Consider the following 14,876-nt stretch of genomic DNA (forward strand, 5'->3'; position numbering starts at 1 on the left):
TTTAGAAACCGATATTCCGATATTATTGGAGGGAAATATCGATATTCCGATATTATCGGTTACTGAATATCGATATCAAAATATCGGATATCGGAGACAAAATATCGATATTTCGATAATATCGATATCGATATCCCATCCCTAGTTTGGAGTACATAAATTTTTTTTAATTTCCCACATGAATATGAAATTTCCCCAGCTTCAGTAATGAAAAAACTTTAACCAATGGTAATTACCCAAATGTATACAGTAATATGTGAATAATAGAACAACACTAAAATTTCAAACTATAAATATAAAATACTAGAAGAACGCAGATTGACCGAGTGTATTATTAATAAATGAAATATGGTCCGGTTGCGGTAAAAAAAAATTCTTACACTTACCATGTTACTCCAGTTCTCAACCCACTCCACCTCTTTTTCAGTACAGGCCCCTTCCCTATATCTCCATTCTTTTTGACAGTATTAAAAAATCCTTAAGATCCACTATTCCCACAACAAAATTTCTTATCTTTTTTCCAAATTAAAAGACCCTATTCCTTTTTTACACTGTTTCAATATAGTTTACCAGATACCTTGTTCTACCCCATGTTGCAAATTCTTTCTATATCGGTGAAACTAAGAATCAACTTAAGAACCGCATTTCCCAGTACAAAACTTCTATCAACTCCTGTAACCCATTTTCTTCTAAATTGTCAGAACATGCTTTAAACCTGAATCATACTTTTACTTTTGATAATACTTCAAGTTTCGCTACTGTTCCTAACCATAAAAAACATCTTATCTTAGAGTCCATTCATATAAATTTAATGGAGAATTCTGTCAATCATTAAGTCGATAAAGACTGCATCTCCCTGACATAATGACACATTTTGAACCTTATAAAAACCCACATAACGCTTCTTCCCTCTACGTTCTGCATTTCAGAAGCCCACTTTACTGTCGTGCCTTTTATTTTGGTTTTATTTTCTAAATTCTCACCCCATACTTAATTTAATTATATTTTATAGTTATTATCCTTCCTTTTTCTTTTATATTTATGTATCTTTTTTTTAATTTATATTCATATGTTACCAGCTCAAGTATACTTACATTAATTATTTTATAATTAATTTTTCTATTATAGTATTTATATACTACTGTACATACCTCTGTATCCCTATTCATTTGGTATAATGTCTTTCTTTATCATTTATATTTATTGTATCCCATTATTTTAACTTAATTTTTATCTGTGTACATGTAATTTTTTTTTTTGTTAAATAGTCCTTCTTCCCTCTATTATGTATATTATCATTATATTTTCCTTTATTGTTTACCTAATTTTAATATTTTCTTCATTTCCTACACTGTTTACTTTAAAATTATTTTCAAATGTAACATACTTTATGCCATCCCTACTCCTCCCAATACAAACGGTTCACTCTGACTTTGACTTCTGTCAAAACAGGTATGAATTCTGTCTCGTTCATTTTCTTCCTTATATTCCTATCCCCATTTTCATCTCTTAGTTAGTACTTTCTTTTATATTTCTTCTTTTTATCTGTTCCTCTTTCCATTTTCATTTATTGTTTATATAATCTTTTATATATTTTTTCTTATTTAATTTTTGTTTCATTGCATACCCTTGTAATTTATGTTTACTTTTTTACTTATGTTAAGTATTTGTATATTTTTGATATGAAGCCCTGCAACGTGGGACGAAACATTGGCTCACTATTTTTTTTTTTTACTCCACCCAGACCATATCATATTTCATTTATTTATAAATATAAAAAACATATACATAAATTTACAAAATTACCTCCATTGGAAGGGATACAGGCTTCTCGCGTGTACCAACAGTAAGACATGGGAGGTGAGGATACTTCAATTTGATACCATACTGAGTAAGAAAGTATCTTTCAACAGTTGTTTCGATTTTCCTATTGGTTTCTTTATCTGTAAATTCAAATCTGAAAAAATAAATAAAATAACTAAGAGTATATAAATTATTGAATTCAAATGATCATGGATACTAACATTAAATAATTTAAAATAATCAAAATCATAAATAAAATTATTAACAACCTTAATTGTACATCATTATAATAAATCATAAAAAGGCTTAGTGCACCCAAAGGTTGATGTTAATACTAATCAAACTTTTTCTACAAACGTCTGAGCACTGACAGCCCTTCGAAGCCAAACTTCCAAGATCAGTCTTCCATAATCCTCCCACCTATGTTTCGGCCTACCACTTAGCACTTATTAACTTCTTATAGATTCATTCCAAACAACTTTAAAGGCTCATTGTATACTACATGATTACTGTAATGAATAATAAATAGGAAAACTCTAAATAATATTTTCTTTTATTGTTAAGTAATATTAAATGAAAATAAATTTTGACTTATCGATTGTCTGTTACTAGACCTCAGTATGATAAGGGGAACTAATTAGTAAATGGAATAACGATCACACAGGAGAAAACTGTGAAAAAATATATATTGGAGAGATTTCCAGAAAACTGGAAACCAGGATAAAACAACATATATTAGAAAAAAACAACTAAAAAAAACCGTGCCCGTGTAGGCCTCGGCGCGTCGCGCCGAGGCGACATATTTCCGTGACAACGTATACTCTATGCTAATATTACATGATTTATAAGACGTTGTCACGTAAAAAATAAAAGTTTATATAAGTAAAATATTTAAATGGTTACTATAGTTATCCAATAATGTTTTGTATTAAATGTAAACAAAACAATAAATGTTTAAATGGTTACTATAGTTATCCAATAATGTTTTGTATTAAATGTAAACAAAACAATCTACTTCCGTTACGGGACACTTTTTCTAACATTGCATCCCGCAAAATGATTTATAAGACGTTGTCACGTCAAAAACCAGGATAAAACAACATGTCACAAAAAACTGGAAACCAGGATTAACAACATCACCAAAAAACTTGAAACCAGGATTAAACAACATGTCACAAACTGCAAAAATGTTAAGAATATAAACTACTCATCATTGACTACCCACCAAACCATAAATTTAAATTTAAAAAACCCACCATAATAGACATGACAAAAATCATACTATAATTTTAAACCATAAATTTAACTTTTTTAAAAAAAAACCATTATAGTAGACAAAAAAAAACATAGCATAACTTTAAACCATGAATTCAAATTAAAAAACCCCACCATAATGGATATGACAAATAACACAAAATGAAGAATAGTAGAAGAAATAACTAAAAAATCAACAATACTGCAAACTATAAAACAGAAACAAAAAAACTTAAAAACACACTACACAGGCCATATAATAAGAGACATAATAAATCAGGAAAAACATTTAAAAATAAAATTATCCAATTCAAAACCACAATAGGAAGGTAGACAAACAGTACACAGGCATATTGGAAGGTCTAAATAAATAATGCCTAGTATAGTTTAACATTAATTTGTGCTAAAGGGAGAGATGAATACATCACTAGTGACTGGCATTGTTTAAACAATGTTTTGTTGTGAATTTTAATTAATGTGACTATATGACAATACTTCTAAAAGAAACATATGTTGTTTATAAGGTTTTAATTGTATACATATAAATAAATACAAAAATATTGATAATTTTAAATTAATTGTAGTAATTGTAGGAATATTAGTACTTGAAGATGGGAAAACCTGGAACAAAGTACAGCAAATATAGAATAGCGACAATATTCTAAATGGAAGTTTTTTTCACCTCTAAAACTTAATAAATAAGAAAAAAAAAACCTCCTTGGAAAGAAAATCCAGGATAAGTAGAGCTAATTAGTAAATGAAATGACAAAACAGGTCAATTGGACTGTTAAGAAAATCCTGGCCGAAATTCTAGAATTTGCTATATCAAGTTTTGATTATTCTGAATTAGAAATACTACTATTTATTAATTATAGTTTATCTCAGGTTTATGATAAACCTGTAAAAAATTATTATTGACTGAATCATCTGAATAAAACTAATCTAGAGCCTGGACTAGCATTAAAAGTTTCAATTGGGAAATGAATCTTGTAAATGCTCGTCATACTGCAGGAGTGTAAGTAATGCCAATGAATGGTGAGGGGGATGTAACAGTAAGATAGATTGTTGATTCACTGTGTAATTAATAAAAGGAAGAGAGTCTGGCTGCAGTGAAAAAATAAAAAAACCTTTGTACGTACCTCTCTTCAAATTTTTATATTTTCTTTTTTTTCATTTTTTTTTTTTTGGAGGTTACCCTATATTTCCTCAACAGGTACAACTAAGTATAAGATCAGCACACTTAAAAAACAGTTCTCTGACAGCACAAGGAGAGCTTGTTCTTAAAATAATGTAATCATGGTATACTGAACTACGGTACTCCGAACACTCCAGGTAATCTGAACTAGCATAGAAAAAAATTCTATAACAATGATCTTCATTCGATCCACTACTGTTACCACTTCCGACCACCTATAAATTGTAGACTACCAAATCAATTTATTCTTCCACCCTTTGAGATATTCATAGCATTTAGTAATATTCAAGAAGACCTAGAAAGGATCAGTATCAGGGAAAATTTGAATAAATGAGACAAAATCCTATGAAAATCCAGCCCCATGTCATAGATTCCAATCCCCTCCTCAGTTCCATTGCCACCTATCCTACTTTAATACTAAATAATCACCCGACCACTTTCAGCTCTTATTTCTCTAATCCAAACTAGCATTAAAAAAATTACTTTTTCTGAGAAAAGTCAGCAGGTAATAATATTTTTGTTTTCAAATAAAAGTACACTGTGAAAAGAACATTTTGAACTTCCTGACCTATAAGCAAGTTATTATAATTACCATATTACAAATTTGTTTTCTGTTACACTGTAACCGTGAGTCAACCTTGTGGATTCTGGAACCCCTAGGGTTTCACACAACCTCATAAATTGGGTAAAAATCTGGTGGTCAGGTATGATTCTGACCAAATCACCTCCTTGCACAACCCCTAGTCTAGAAATAGTACTTCCTTACAAAGTACGGAACCCTTGGACCCCCTTCATGGGTTTTAGCGGTAGAGATTTTTAATTTAAATAAAGACAATTATTATATCTATTATATAAACTATTGATTCCGTAAAACTAATTTAATTAATAGTAGAAATATTTATAGTACAAATTTTGTCAGTGAACTCATTTTTTATCATGTTTTAAATAAATCTATAAAAAGAGTAATTTTATTTTTATTTGTAATTTTTTCACTTATAAATGACCAATCTTAAAGTTTTAACAAATTATACCACCACTTAGCATTACTGAGTTGAACTGGTTGAACAGAAGCTCGAAGAAACACAACTAGTTTGTTAATAACCATAGGGTTTGACCAAGGCATTGCTGATAATCTCATCAAACCTTTAGGTTCACTGAGGCATCATTATTATTAAAATATCACAAACCTGTTTTCTCTCGGGCAAGCCGTAATATTGCTTACTTTATAAGTCCTTTTAACACTCTTTGCCGGAATTTCATAAACAATTTTTAAATCCCTTATGTATTGAAGATAGGACTCTCGCTCAAATCCTTTGAATTGGTAATGTGGATCACCAACATCCCCACGGATAAATTTCCTCATAGCATCAACACAATTGTCTGCAGCTGGAAATCCTTTGTGAGCCACTATAAAAGAATATAAATGATTAATTATAATGGGATAAAAAAACAACATTAACTCTTATATTGAGATAAATAAGAATGTCTTTCATTCAACATTTGAAATAAGCCTAATCAAAGCTGAGATAACACTTCAATAAAACATTCAATACCTGCTGAGTAACTTAAAAAAAAAAACCTTTATCACCAAGAAAATATTTCTAAATTGGGTGGGGTGCATATGGTTTAGAAACCATAGACCCTTTGGTTCTTCCACGATATTTTGATATTTTCAATTCAATATTGGCTACCTGTAATGAGTCTTTTAAAGCTTACTTTTACCCAGTAATTTACCAACTTAAAAGTCAAGTACGTTCCACCTCACAGATATTTATAATTGAAATTTTAATTTTAAAGTCCTTGTTTTATTACCAAGACCTTTTTTCATTCACACATTGAAACATTAACATTTATGTTTAATGACACTAAAGTATATTGAATCTTGAATTGATAATCTTTAAAAAAATTCAAAATAATTCATTTCACATTATTTGATGATTTTCATTAATGTTCAAGCCCAATTGGAGGCAAAGATTATTCATTCCTTTGAACACTGTTAGATATCAATACTATAAAGCGAAAATGATTATGGAAAAATTCTGCCCTGAATGTACAAGACAGAAGAAGGATACACATCTAATGCGACAGTTTTCAAGGCTATCATACTATTTACACCTTTTCTGTTAACTTCAAAATATGATACTATTGCGATGTTAATTATTAGTAAGCCAATATTTGTTCTACATTATAACCAATATATGTATTCATAATAAACGACATTACAATTAAAAAAAATCTCAAACCTAAGTGATTTGATCATCATAAAAAATAAGATATAACAATCAACAATACCTAAGATAATTAATTAATAAACATAAAAAACAAATTGAAACTGATTAAATAATTACCATCAATATTTACGTATGGTTTCCAACCAATAACAGCGGATTGGAAGAAACCATACCATAGGTCAAGACCAAATCCAAGATCAATTACTCTGCCAGGCGGAGGTGAGAAGAATGACCTTCCAACTGTTACAAACCTATAAAAAAATAAATACGATAAGTTGTATCACCTAACAAATGATTATACACACAATTATTAATTCCATTTTTAAACAAAAAAAAATTTTAATAAACATGGAATAAGGCCAATAATATATGTTGTCAAAATCCCTATCCTCGGTGGAATCTCCATCACTCTTTTTGAGGAAAGACCGAGTGATAGTGCCTTACTCATTGCTTGTAAATTCCAAGTCCCCATTCCCACCAATTCCTACTGTCATCTCCATGTGGTGCTCCCTGGGGATGGGACTCGTGAACGACACAGGCAGGGCCCAGTTCTCGAGGAGTACTGAGTCTGGTAATAAACACCAAAGCTAGGTGCAGGCTCGAGCTTTAGCTGAATGGCAGAGGGTGTCTAAAATATACTGTCTTTTATCGACCATCTAGTGGCACCAGGCACACTGTATTTTAAACCTGCTGCAGGGAGAGGGGGTTAGTACCTGCAGTGTAGTTTAAGCACCCCCATTCTTGTGGGAACAAAATGTCCACTGATTCAAAAAAATTTTTATTTTCTTTCACTGTGGAAGATTCGTCTTCCTTTAAGACTGTTAATGTTTCAGGTGTCTTAGAGGATTCTGTCGCTCTGGACATCCTAGATAACTCCTCCATTGGTACAATGTACACTACATGGTGGAGAAATCAGATAAGGCTGCAGCAACATCAGCTCAGGCTGACTCAGTTGCCCAACCCACTGTGCCCCATCTCGTTCTGAGACCCAGAGAAGGAAGGGGAAAGGCCAACTTACAGGAGCTTCGTCTGATGCAATGACGCAGCCCAAGGGTCTGAGACTGAAACTGCAAGTTCCTGAGCCTGGTCGGGGACAGGCCGCAGAGAAGAGGTTCAGGAACCCCTGGGACTTCTGCACCTGTTGTGAAGAAACCCAGGAGTATGGATGACAACCCTGGGAGCTATGCCCAAATAATCAGGGGGTTTAATGTTGTGATCGTGCCTAGCAGCTACCCACAAACCCAACTTACTAAGGAACACTGCAGCGTGCTAAAGGAGGAAATCACCAAACTCCTTGACACCTTGGACGAGTTTTACCCACAGTTTAGTGGTACTACAGGATGAGTGGACTCACCTGTAAGTAACCAATCAGCAAGAGATTAGTTACCTACCATTGTCCCCAACATCGACATTGGAAAGGGGTTCACCCTTCGCACGGGAGACGCCAAAGAATTCCTAAAGGAGGCGAGGGTTGCTGTTTTCTTTCCCAGCAGTAGACAGCCAGATGATGCCCTACTTAGGAGACTCCAGTTGCAGAACAGAAATCGTAGGAATGTGCAACTGGAGCATACACCACATAAAAGGAGAAAGGTTTCTTTGCGGTGGCTTGAGAGCTTGAGGGCACAAGACATGCGGATCTTCTATGATCGAACCTTACATATTCAAAAGAAGACAGAGAGTCGGCCCATGGAAGTAGAACTTGAGGAGACGTCACCTCAGTCCGAAGCCCCTACAAGAAGTGGATCAATCCACATGCCTCCACCAACCTCGCTACCCTCGACGTTGGGACAGACCGGGGCGGTGACCATCGTTGGGGGATGAGCCAAAAGGCTCAGAGCTTGCTGGGCCGGAGGCAAACCCCGACAGCAGCCCAGCCCGAAGCTTGGCCCTCAACTGTCGAGGTTTGATCTCGACCATGAAGCTGCTGCAGATCAACTTGCACCACTGCATTATCTTAATTCAAGAACCTTATTTCTATGATGGCAAGCCGAAAGGTCTGGGAATGACTGGGCACACAATCTCTGTGCCCATGCATCCCAGGACCTGCATTGTTTATAAAAGTATTTTAAAGCTGTTGCTTCTTTGGCAACTCTGTTCCAGAGACCTTGCAGCAGCTCAGCTCTCCCCACATGGGGATTCAGGAAGTACAGACATCACGATTGCAGCGGGATATCTGCCCTATGATGACTCAAACCTGACTACAGAGCTCAAAAGGATCATGGGACTTGGGGAAACTCATATCCTGGCTAACTTCTGCAATAGGGTCAGGTCAGAAGGTATTGACACACCACGTTAGTCAATACATAGTTAACTGGCATGTCTCTAATGAAAAAACATGCTCAGATCATAAATACATCAGAAATGATTTATCTGCTGACATGAGATGAAACGCTATAAACTTTGTGTTTTAGCGGAATCTCACTTCCCTAACTGTGAGTTGCTGGAGAACAATTACATTTCTCCCACTTACAACAATTACAGTGCTAGTAGGGACAATTGGGAGAAAACCAATGGTATTATAACTATTGATATTATTGATAAAGTAGAAGGGGCAATTTACTCTTTATCGCCATTCAAATCACCTAGCGCTGATGGAATCTTTCCTGCCTTGCTGCAGAAAGGCCTACCAGTGATCAGAACACATATTTTTGAACTCCTCAGAGATAGCTTAGTGCTTGGATACGCCTCAACCAGATGGAGGACATCCAGGGTGTGCTATATACCCAAACCGGGGAAGGAATCTTATGAAGATCCTAAAGCTTTTTGACCAATATGTCTCACATTCTTTCTAATGAAGACATTGGGAAAGATCGTGGATAGACATATAAGAGAGCAGGAATTGCTGGCAAATGGTTTATATTCAAGACAATTTGCCTATCAAGTAGGGAAGTCCTGTGAGGTAGCCCTACACAACTTGGTCTCTAGGATCAAACATTGAAGGTGCATTTGACAAGACTCCCTATAGCGTTATTAATCATGTGCTAAGGGACAGAAGAATTGATTCAATTGTATCCGGATGGATAAACTCCATGCTGGAACAAAGGATTCTCAAATCGGAATTAGGGCACTCTGAGCTGTGAATCAGGCCCAAATGGAGGTGCCCACAGGGTGGGGTGCTCTCTCCTATACTGTGGTGCTTGGTGGTTGATTCTCTTTTAACAACCCTAAACATGGCAGGCTACTATACGCACGGCTATGCAGATGATATTGCTACCCTGATTGTAGGAAAGTATCCTCAGCACGGACTGCAGCCAACATTCTGGCGGGCTGGTGTAAGGACAATGGTTTGAGCATCAGCCCAATTAAGGTTGGTATCTGCATCTTCACTAAAAAGAGAAAGGTGACAATAAGATCACCTATACAGAATAATATCTAAATAAACCAAGTCAAATAGGTGAAACACCTGGTGGTCATTCTGGATTATAAGCTATGATGGCACAAGCATGTGCTAAAGAAAACCAGTAAAGCCCTCAAATGACTATGGGCCTGCAGACGCGCAATAGGCATGAACTGGGGGCTCAAACCAAGAATGGTTTACTGGCTGTACATTACTACCATAAGACCAATGGTGTCATATGCAGCCCTGGTGTAATGGCACAGTGCAAGGAGTGTATAGGAATATACTTGACAGACTACAGAGGCTTGCATGCCTTATGATCACCCGAGTGATGAGCACCACTCCCACAGCTGCAATGGAAGTTATGCTCAGTCTGACTCCACTGCACCTGGAAATTGAAGTACAGGCTCTGAACACTATGTATAGGCTTGTTAAACAAGATGCTAGATACAATGCCCTGACTATAGCAGGACATGAGAAGATAATTCAGTGGATAGATGAGGATAGGGTGCTCTCTATGCACTCAGACTTACAAATCTGCAATTATAAAGGCACTAAACTAAGTGTCAAAATTGATAAAACTAAGATATATAAACCGAACAATGGCACCAATCACTACACGGATGGCTCCCTAATAGCCCAGGGCTCAGGACCCGGCATCTGGCAGGGCGATAAGCCATTGGAAGGTATATCTATTCCCTTAGGGAGGCATACTTCAGTATTTTAATCCAAAGTACTCGCAATAAATTATTTCGCTAGTACACTAATAGAGGAAGGGCTCTCTAGTAGAAGAATCACCACCTACACAAACAGCCAGGCTGCAATAGGGGCATTTAGTAGCCCTGTCACACGTTCCAGAGTTGTTGAGGACTGCTATGCAGAACTCAACAGACTCTCATGCTGTAACATAGTCGGAATGAATGGGTGCCGGGTCACTGCAGTATCACCGGCAACGAACATGCTGACAGACTTGCTAGGAACTGCTCTAAAACCATTCCTTTTACACCGGAGCCTGTGTGTGGCATTAGCCTAAGCTTTGCCAAAAGCACTATAAAGGCCTATGGATTAAAAGCCAAACGACATTGGCTCAATAAAAGACTTAAGACAGGCTGCAACTGCTTTGGCTCGACAGGGCCTCTCGTAGGATAATTACAGAGATTTTTACAGGTCACTACAGATTAAATAATCATATGTTATATAACAGAGTCACCCTTGTGTAGATTCTACAATGCTGAGGACGAGAGGGCATATCACATTATTTGTTAGTGTGACTGATTTGCAGGGGGGGTAAGGTTTGAATTGTTCAGGGTGGATCATGTGGAGGATCCCAAGCAGTGCGAGCTGATCAACCCCTAAAGCATATTAAACTTTTTGGAATTCACCAAACTTAAGCTCTAATGAGCTTACCGCAGTGCTGTGATGCAGATTGCAGAAATGGCATGTCTTTAATTGGCGCACAATAGGCCTTACTGGCTGTAGTGCTTTCGTGCCAAATTAAAAAAATAAAAATATATATATAAATTGAAAACTTTAGATGAGATGGGTATACCTGTTCGCAGCCGGTTGCCTTAGAACAATGTCAAGCGCTTGGATTGCCTCCTGTGGAGCATTAGTAGAAGTGCCACACCTCAAATAATCCCATATCATAGAGACATTAACTTGGGTGGCATATTTAATAGTAACTGTCATCTCTTTCTGCTGATCTCTTTCACTATCATAAACTGACACTGCCTCAACGAGTTCCTAGGGCATAATTTTTACTATCAAAGGTGATATTGACTAAATGATATAAAAACTAACATAACATAAACAGTAAATTCATAAAAACAACTCAAAACAAAAAGAAAAACCTTATATGTTACGTCAATATTACCACAATAATTTAATCTTATTCATAGTACAGGGGCATTGGTGCAAGTTTGTGAAATATTCAAATCTCCTAAATATCTCTCAATAGTCTGAACCCTCATCCAACAGATGACACTAATGTCTATGACATTATTGTTTGAACGTGAAAAATAGACATAATAGTATGGGAGTCAATTGTATTAGCTGTATCTCATAGAACATACATCAGCAAATAATTTTAAAAAATTGATTTCTATCATATTCAACACAGAGATGTATTTCTGGTGATTCTTAAATAGAAAATAAATTTAATAAAGTAAGAAATTTTTTTTTTTTTTTAAACTATTACTTCTAAGCAATGAGAAAGTAAACATAATTATAAGAACGTAAAGAAACATAAGAAAGTAAAGCATTAAATTCTGCGTTCAATGAGTACCATAAAATATTAATTCGGTTAAGTAGTATTCCGTAACCAGCAAATAAAATTTATTTTCAAATTCTGCCAAAAGTGAGCTATAGCAATACATATGAATCCAAACTTATAACAAAAACACATTTCTGGTGGTCCTAAAACGACTTATCAGCAATTAATTTAATAAAGTAATGAATTAAAAATTTTCGTTCGAATAGGTCTTGAATCAGTTCTTTGTTTATAAGTCCTAAATAGTGGATCTTATAAAAAAGGTTATAATAAACCTAATTAAAGAACACAAATAAGTTGAAGTTACTTCAACTTATTTGTGTTATATTTTGACCGCATCCCCTCCCCTAACCATCTTCTCCTCGTCTAATTAAAGAACATTAAATTATCTATTAATGAGTACAATAAAGCAATAATTCAGTCAAGTGGTCAAGACCTAATTTGGTACTTTATTAACTTAATTGCCGAATTAGAAGTGCCAGAAATGTATTTCTAGGTTAAGTGTTTAGAAATTAATTTTTAAAATTATTCGCTAATATATAATCTATGAGATGGATTTTATACATATGGCTCCTATGCTATAAATTTAATGTTTATAGAGATAAAAATTAACCTGCAGACATTGAGATTTAAGTAATTTCACAGCTTCTTTAAAATAATTTTCATCATACTTTTTAAATTTTTTTTTTTTAGATGCAGAATTTCAGCTTACAAATTCTAAAAGAAATACATCTTCCACAACTCTTCACTACAGTCCCAAACCTCTTAACAACCGACTCACTGCTACATTGTCTAAATATATTTTTAGTTTTGTTTTTTTTTAGTTTTATTGGAGTTCTATCAATGAGTAGATTCTCCACATGTTTGTATCATGTCACCTACAGCAAATTTACTTGTATATATTTTTATACAGTTGTAGATAGCAATAAATAAATTATTAAAAAAAAAAGAAAGTTTTTTTTGTATCTTTTTTTTAGCCCCGATGAAGCTCTACAAAGTGGGGCGAAACATAGGCAAATAAATAATTGTTAACTATTCTTTGTTCCTTTTTTACCCCACCCTGACTGTATCCTTCATATTTTAAAAAATGCGGTCAATCATTTATATATATATGTAAAGTAAAAGTAAATTACCAATTTATTTATTTATTTTTTTAATCTTGTTCATTTCAACCAAAATAAAGAGAGAAAACTTATTTGCTTTTTATTCATTAGTAACAAAAAAGAGGCTTTATAAAATTAAATATATACAATTGATTTAAACTGGAAAAAGAGGTAGTAAAATAAAATGTAACACAATGACGTTTAGAACTGGTAACAAAATAGGAAAAATTAGAAAAGTTTTCAATAAATGATTCAATCAGTAACGAAAACTTTGAAAAAACCAAAACTAGAATTATATGACACAACATAGTTTGGTTTTATCAAGAACAGAGCAAAAAATAAATTATAAGTATTTTTTTTTATCTCTCCTTAATCTGACCTACCTCTGGACACACAGAGGTTGTATTAGTAATTTTCTACTAGATAATTTATGCTTATATCTGAGATATATCGTATAAAGAAAAGTAATAACATTTTATAGATTTATTTTTAGCCCCATCCTTTTTAGAGAGTCTTCACAACTTTAAAAGAAAAAGTGAAAGTACTCAAATCTATAAAAGCAAATGTTTATCCATTTATAAATCTTTAAATATTGAAAAAATTACATTATTAAAAGTACTAATTATGATTTTTTTTTTAATTTTTAAATTATAGCATGTTATCTTTCCCTTTAAATAATTGAAAACAATAAGTAAATATTTAATTATTTTCCAATACATCCCAATTCCACTAATGCAACTCTCAAGATATCCTCTTTCATGTTGAGATGACTATGGATTAGATTACCACATTAAATTACCTTCGGATAAATTTGCCAAGGTCCTTCACATCCAAATACTAGTTAAAGGTAATTGACAAATTAGACAAGATCCATGAAATATAGTGGTTCAGGGTAGAGAGCGTTATTTGAAATCTTGATACGTTTCCATTATTGAAAGAAGACAAAAACAAAGTGTTCTCTGTTATTCTAATTAACTAGGCTTAATTTAAAGAGGACGACCAAATTTTAACTTAAGAATAACTATAGTAACTAAACCAAAATGATTTTAAGTAGCCCAATAGTGGGATAATAGAAGCTAAATCACTTTTAATGTGAGAATGGTCAAAGGTAAAAAAAATTGTATTTCATCATTATTTAAATTTTTTTGTACAAACACAATAACCATTAACAAATAGGAAGTTTATTAGTTAGATTGATCAATTTTTATCAAAGCAGTATGATTTTGAACTAATTATTCAACAGAATCCACCAAAAATCTAAATGTATCATTAAGTACATTTAATGATTCGGAAAATAATCTATGTTTTTAATTATTGAAACATCCAATTTATTTTTTATTCATCCTGTGGTCTTATTTTTTTTTTTAATTTATTCATAAAATTTTTGATTATTAAAACCTATACTCTTTAACAAAACAAATCTTTTTTTTATGTTAAATATAAAATTTATCAACAGTACTTGTATATTTTATTTACAACAAATAAAAAAAAAAAATGATTCTTAATGAGGCTTTCAAAGGCAATAGAACAACAGGTTTATCAAAGATATTGAAATCTATCAATTGTAAACTGTCACATGAATAAAAAATAAGTTGCCTTAATTTTTAATAATCAATTACAAAAATAACCTACATTAATCTGATGGTAGATAAATAACAATATTATTATATTATATAATATTAGA

General features: G+C 33.5%; 1 protein-coding gene across 3 annotated transcripts in view; it reads right to left on the reverse strand.

Moving 5' to 3' along the window:
* Positions 1–14,876, reverse strand: part of LOC106677750 (protein argonaute-2) — a 100,924-nt gene that overhangs the window by 29,378 nt on the left and 56,670 nt on the right. For all 3 annotated transcript variants that reach the window (XM_067050150.1, XM_067050152.1, XM_067050151.1), the window contains 4 exons: positions 11,370–11,563; positions 6,601–6,734; positions 5,440–5,659; positions 1,807–1,957 (listed from right to left, as the gene is read on the reverse strand). In XM_067050150.1, the coding sequence (XP_066906251.1) occupies positions 1,807–1,957; positions 5,440–5,659; positions 6,601–6,734; positions 11,370–11,563 (699 nt within the window). The remainder of the gene's footprint in view (positions 1–1,806; positions 1,958–5,439; positions 5,660–6,600; positions 6,735–11,369; positions 11,564–14,876) is intronic.

Source organism: Halyomorpha halys, unplaced genomic scaffold, assembly GCF_000696795.3.
Source record: "Halyomorpha halys isolate HHAL.00 unplaced genomic scaffold, Hhal_1.1 Scaffold107.1, whole genome shotgun sequence".
NCBI classification, from domain to species: Eukaryota; Metazoa; Arthropoda; class Insecta; order Hemiptera; family Pentatomidae; genus Halyomorpha; species Halyomorpha halys.